This window comes from Austrofundulus limnaeus, unplaced genomic scaffold, assembly GCF_001266775.1.
Source record: "Austrofundulus limnaeus strain Quisiro unplaced genomic scaffold, Austrofundulus_limnaeus-1.0 Scaffold190, whole genome shotgun sequence".
Classification (NCBI taxonomy): domain Eukaryota; kingdom Metazoa; phylum Chordata; class Actinopteri; order Cyprinodontiformes; family Rivulidae; genus Austrofundulus; species Austrofundulus limnaeus.
In genome coordinates this window covers 632,208-637,910 of record NW_013952592.1, presented here as the reverse complement: position 1 = coordinate 637,910, position 5,703 = coordinate 632,208, and the positions used below count along the sequence as shown (strand labels likewise).

Sequence of the window (5,703 nt, the reverse complement as noted above, 5' to 3'; positions counted from 1 at the left end):
TATCTCATAATTATGACAAACTATCTCATAATTATGACATACTATCTCATAATTATGAGATAATATCTCATAATTATGACTTAGTATCTCATTATTATGAGATACTGTCTCATAATTATGACATAGCTATCTCATAATTATGAGATAACTAAGTCATAATTATGAGACACTATCTCATAATTATGAGATACAAGTTTTATTTATTTTTTATCAGGGTGGCAATGGGCTTCCATAGATTTGAATGAAACCTTCAGAAAGTAATATTTAATCAGGTTAACATGTGGGTTCAATGGTCTCCTTAAATATAACTCAAAGGGTTTTACAGGTTTTGGGCTAATGGTAGTAGCTGAAAGTTATCCAGAATACTGCACGAGATTGTGCTTAATGTTATTTTCAAGATTTAAGGTGTGCTAAAATGTCTAAAATGTTTGCATGGCACGTGGCGGGGGACATGCATTAAATAAAAAAAACGGGGTATGAAAAGAATGCACGTAATGTGTAACAAAATCCTACATAAAGTATATTCCATGTGTGATTGAACCTTTCTGTCATGTCTGTGGCTCAGCCTCTGATGTCACTGAATGAGCAGTGCGGGCTTCCAGTGCGCACCTTCGGGCGCGCAGCGGTGGCACAAGCTGTGATTTTTTCCCCCCCCACCGTCCTCCTTCCCTCCCTGCCCAGAAAATCAGCCAATTTCCCCCCCGCATCCGCCTTTCTTTCTGCGGTTGTGCGTCCCTGAAAGCCCCTCTCCAGCGGGACTTCTTTGGACGAACTTTTCTGGAGCGCGGGGAAATAATAAAAAAGGTAAGGAAGGCGTGTAATGATGCCCTTGAGCGCGGGCTTTTGTGCTTCTTGGCCGTAAATGGGTCAATTTACCCCCTATTTTTTATGATTTTTTTCTTCCTTTTCTAATTTTCGGGTTTGGGTGAAGTTGCGCGCGCACTTTGCGCACCCGCATCAGGCGCGCAGCAGTTCAAGCACCATCGTCATGGAGAGCGGCGTGGTCCACATCTTCAAAGAGGACCGGTGCCCCTCGGGCCAGCCCGGGGAGTGCGTGCCGAACTTCACCTGGCAGCCCGGCTTGTCGGACATCTTCAACTACACCCCCAACGGCACCTGGGACGCGGAACCAGAGCCAATGTCGCCCCTCATCCCCATCATAGTCGCCGTGTACTCGGTGGTGTTCGTGGTGGGCTTGGTGGGCAACTGTCTGGTGATGTATGTCATCATAAGGTGAGTTGTTTTAAAAAATCTTACGTGTGTTGGTTGTGCGCGTGCCAAAAAGAAAGCATGTCAGTAAGTGAGGCACAGCACGTAGCCCATGCACGCGCGCATGGAGCAGCWATTGGAAAACAGGTGCGTATTTTCCTGCGCCTGAGGATCTGTTTCATGTCAGGAATGTGTTTTGTTTACCTGCATGCAGGTCCGAGGGAGCGAAGAGGCAAAGACAGACAAAGAAAGGACATTTATTTCCATATATATTGGATTCTCGTCCCTTTTGTTTGCCCCACAATGTGTTTTTCTTGTCTTTAGTAAAATTTTCTGTTTTTTTTTTTCTGTTTTATTCTCCTCGCACTGTTTGACTTCAGTGCGTTCTAATAAGGTTGACATGGAGTAAACTCTGTTGTTTTTTYCCTTGGGAAAATCATTTTGTGGAGTCTTTTTGATGTTAAAGTGCAAAAAAAGTGCTGTTCAGTTTTAAACATGAAATACAATCTGCTAATGGACTTAAACAGGAAAAAGCACAAACATAAAAGTGTTTGCTTCAGCTGCCACATTTTTTTTTCAAATATGTGCCAATAAAAAAATAACGCTGAATCAAGGCCATTTAGAGTAAATGACAGGAATTTTACGAAGAAAAAAACCATTTGTGAGGAAGTTATGAAAGATTTTAAGAAACAAAAGCAACAAATATGTGAAACACAAAGAATTTGGGAATTGGCATTTGTATATAAAGAGTCTGGAGACCAAACCAAATAAAAATAAAAATAAAAAAACAATACTGAAGCAGATAGATGTTCAGGCCCTGAGGTGACAGAATTATAAACATGTTTGCCTCAACAAATCAAAGATGGACTGAAACAGAAAGGCTGACAAAAAAGAATGTGAAACATTTGATGAGAGGTTGCATCAGACCGCAGGAAGAAAATTTCCAATTTCCACATCAATGGTGTGAAATGATGGGCGAGTAACTTGCATCCAAAGCACAATTAACACAGGGTTGTTTCTTTATTTAATGCTATCTGATGCCATTTAGAAGGTGGCCTTTTTTCAGGACGTGTTGCTTATTTCAGCAAGACAGTGTCAAACCACTCATTAAAAACTGCTTCAACCCAGTTTGTAAACACAAGGCTTTATTACGTTTGAACTGAGCCAGCCCTGTTGATTTTAGCTGGGTTGAGTTTATCAGTTTGATTCATTTTCTACCCCAAAAATATTGAAAATTACTAATATTTTGAATTAAAACTATTAAAATAAACAACTTAAAATTACCAGTTTAGCTATAACTTGGTGCTTGCTAGTTAGTGCTAACAGTTGTTAGCATCATAGCTTCAACAAATGTCATTTTGGGAAACAAATGTCATTGTTTAGTCCAAACCAGAGAAGCAGGTTATCTATCTATATATCTATATAAGTTGTTTTTTTACTGCCTTATCATTATTGGTTGCATTTTAAAAAGATGTGAAATCCAATTTGATTTTGTCAACTTTTGGCCTAAATTTTGGAYGCGCCCGTTTTACAAATTGACGTTTGTTTCTTCTCTCCCCTGCAGATACACCAAGATGAAAACAGCCACCAACATCTACATCTTCAACCTGGCYGTGGCCGACGCRCTGGTCACCACCACCATGCCCTTCCAGAGCACCGACTACCTCCTCAGCTCCTGGCCGTTCGGTGAAGTGGCGTGCAAGGTCTTCATCTCCATTGACTACTACAACATGTTCACCAGCATCTTCACCCTGACCATGATGAGCGTGGATCGTTACGTGGCCGTGTGCCACCCCGTTAAGGCCCTGGACTTCCGCACGCCCGTGAAGGCAAAGATCATCAACGTGATCATCTGGGTGCTGTCGTCAGCTGCTGGGATCCCGGCCATGGTGCTCGGCAGCACCAACACCAACAACGGTATCGCGTTCTGCCTTTTTACTACTTTACGTCGAGTACGGTTCTGGAACAGGTCTTTTTTTATTCACATTCCGGTTTGCTGTCATCTATAAAAGGGTTTTCAAACTTAAAACTCAATGCTGAATTAGCTCCACTAACTGCTTCAATTCAATGAACAAAATTTTTATAAGTTTGATAAAGGTCTACATGYGCTCTTCAACTTGACAAGAAAATTGCTCTGTCTTCTCAGAAAAGGCCATTAACATGTAAACTCTTAAAATAAGTCTGACCTTAATCTTTCTGAATGAACAAACCTTAGTTACAGMATTTTAAGTTCTTAAAGAAGCACAGTTTCATCTTGATTTGTTGCTTGAGATTAAACATTAACTGTGATGTGCTAGATCAACACTTGTTAGTTCACAACAAATTAACARAATACCACACAGAGTACAATGAGAATGGTGTTTGAGTATTTGCAACTTCGGTAAACTTCTCATATTTAGCTTTGTGCAATGTGTTGTAGYGGCGGCTTATATTAAAATCTTTCATGGCAAACCAGCATCTCTAAGCAGACTGAACAYAGGATTGTCTTGAAATTCTGTAAACAGAGGATCAACCTCCCAAATAAGCACCCTTAAAGCAGCTCTAAGGGCCTTATTGGTGGGCCAGACAGTCATCTTAGGGGCCATATGTGGCCGATCCCCGATCGGTTTGCCAATGAAACATTTAAAGGTACCCTTTGGAGCTTCACAAAGACCAATCAAAACAAACTAATGAAGTAAAAAAAACAAATCTTCCATATTGGTTTTGACAGATTCAGCTGATTCAGCAGGTTCAGTTATGGAGCGCAGACCACGGAGACGTGACTGAACATTTAAGAGATTGTATTTTTTGTGTTTTGCTCCATTTTGACTGGTCAAACACCCGCTTCGGATGTTATCATCCATTAATGGACATTATTAGCCGTTATCAGTCCCATTGAATGGCTTCAGACTGTCAGCTGGTTAGTATGAGGCATGAAGCCACTAAGGTTAATTTTAGAGAAAATGACATGGGCTACGATAAATTGGATTGTTGCATTCCAGTGTATATGGCACTGGTAACCCACTAGGGGGCACCGTTGGGACAGTCTGAAGTCATTCTATGGGACTGATGACGGCTAATAATGTCCATTTAATGGATGATAACATCCGAACCGGCTGRGTCAAACCTGTAACTCCCTCTGTCACCAACAGGAACCACAGAATGTGCTTTACAGTTCCCTGACCCCTACACCTACTGGGACACCCTGATGAAGATCTGCGTCTTCATCTTTGCCTTCGTGGCCCCCCTCATCATCATCACCGTCTGCTACACGCTGATGGTGCTGCGGCTGAAGAGCGTGCGCCTCCTCTCGGGCTCGCGCGAGAAGGACCGCAACCTGCGCCGGATCACGCGGCTGGTGCTGGTCGTGGTGGCCGTCTTCGTGGTGTGCTGGACGCCCATCCACATCTTCATCCTGGTCAAAGCACTGTCGTCCGACGTGCCCGAGACCACCGCCGTCATGGCCGCCTACTTCTTCTGCGTGGCGCTGGGCTACACCAACAGCAGCCTCAACCCCATCCTCTACGCGTTCCTGGACGAGAACTTCAAGAGGTGCTTCAGGGACTTCTGTTGCCCCGGAGCAGGGCGGGGACATGGGGACTGTCAGGGGCTGAGCCGAGTCAGGAGCACCCTGCGGGACCACACCTGCCCCACTGAGGGACGGGGAGACACGAGACAACCCAGGCCGGTATGACTAGCCATGAACGTGTCCTCTAAGGCTTATCACAGCTGGGAGGACTCGATCGATCTGTGTTTGACTCAGATCACCACTGCGATTTGAACAGGATGTGTTAGTCCCAATGAGTCCCATAAAAAGACCTAAAACCAATAACCTACCCTCACAAACACTCCCCATGCTTAAAGTAAAAATAACGTCACTTCCCCTAAATGCACTATTTAAGAAGACAGTGCCTTAAAACTGTAGCTCTTTTACCAAAAAAAAAAAAAAAAAAAAAAAAAAAAACCAAATTTTGAAGCAGTTCCAGTTAGAGAGAGAAACACAAAGAAGCAGGACCTTGTTTTAAATTTGTCTCAAATAAATTTAAAAAGTCTTTTAATATTCTTACAGTTTTATTGTAATTTCATGTCTCTGTGTTTGTTTTTTCATTCAATTTCTCCAGAAGGCCACCTTCACTCCAGTTTATGCTGAATTTGAGGCCACTTTAACATTTTTTGGGAGTTATTGCTTCATTTTACCCAATGTGAATATTAAAATGACTATAGAATGAGTTAAATAATGCACAAATATATACTGCATCAAAACAAAGTTATTTAAACAGGCCACATAAGTTCAAAGCAGCGTTGTTTTGGTCCAACGCTTTATTAAAATTGTAGTTCACACTTTTAATTAGGCTAAATAACATCCATATTACATTTTTACTGTTATCCCCAGCAGCTGCGTTAGCTAATGTAACCCAACAAACTTAAATAAAAGAAAGATTTACATAATGCACTGCAATTAAAAACAGGTTTTTTTAATCAAGATACTATAAACTAATAGTTTTATGTTAAGTT

At 41.9% G+C, this 5,703-nt stretch overlaps 1 protein-coding gene across 2 annotated transcripts; it reads left to right on the top strand.

Moving 5' to 3' along the window:
* Positions 1-683: 683 nt before the first annotated feature.
* Positions 684-5,141, top strand: oprk1 (opioid receptor, kappa 1). 2 transcript variants are annotated; one of them, XM_014018364.1, is made up of 4 exons: positions 684-804; positions 932-1,233; positions 2,774-3,126; positions 4,341-5,141. In XM_014018364.1, exons 2-4 carry the CDS (start codon positions 989-991, stop codon positions 4,880-4,882), a joined length of 1,140 nt encoding a protein of 379 aa, XP_013873818.1. In that variant the 5' UTR covers positions 684-804; positions 932-988; the 3' UTR covers positions 4,883-5,141. The 2 variants fall into 2 exon arrangements, with proteins under 2 accessions (XP_013873818.1, XP_013873817.1); XM_014018363.1 differs by having other exon boundaries at positions 691-800; positions 929-1,233.
* Positions 5,142-5,703: the final 562 nt, after the last annotated feature.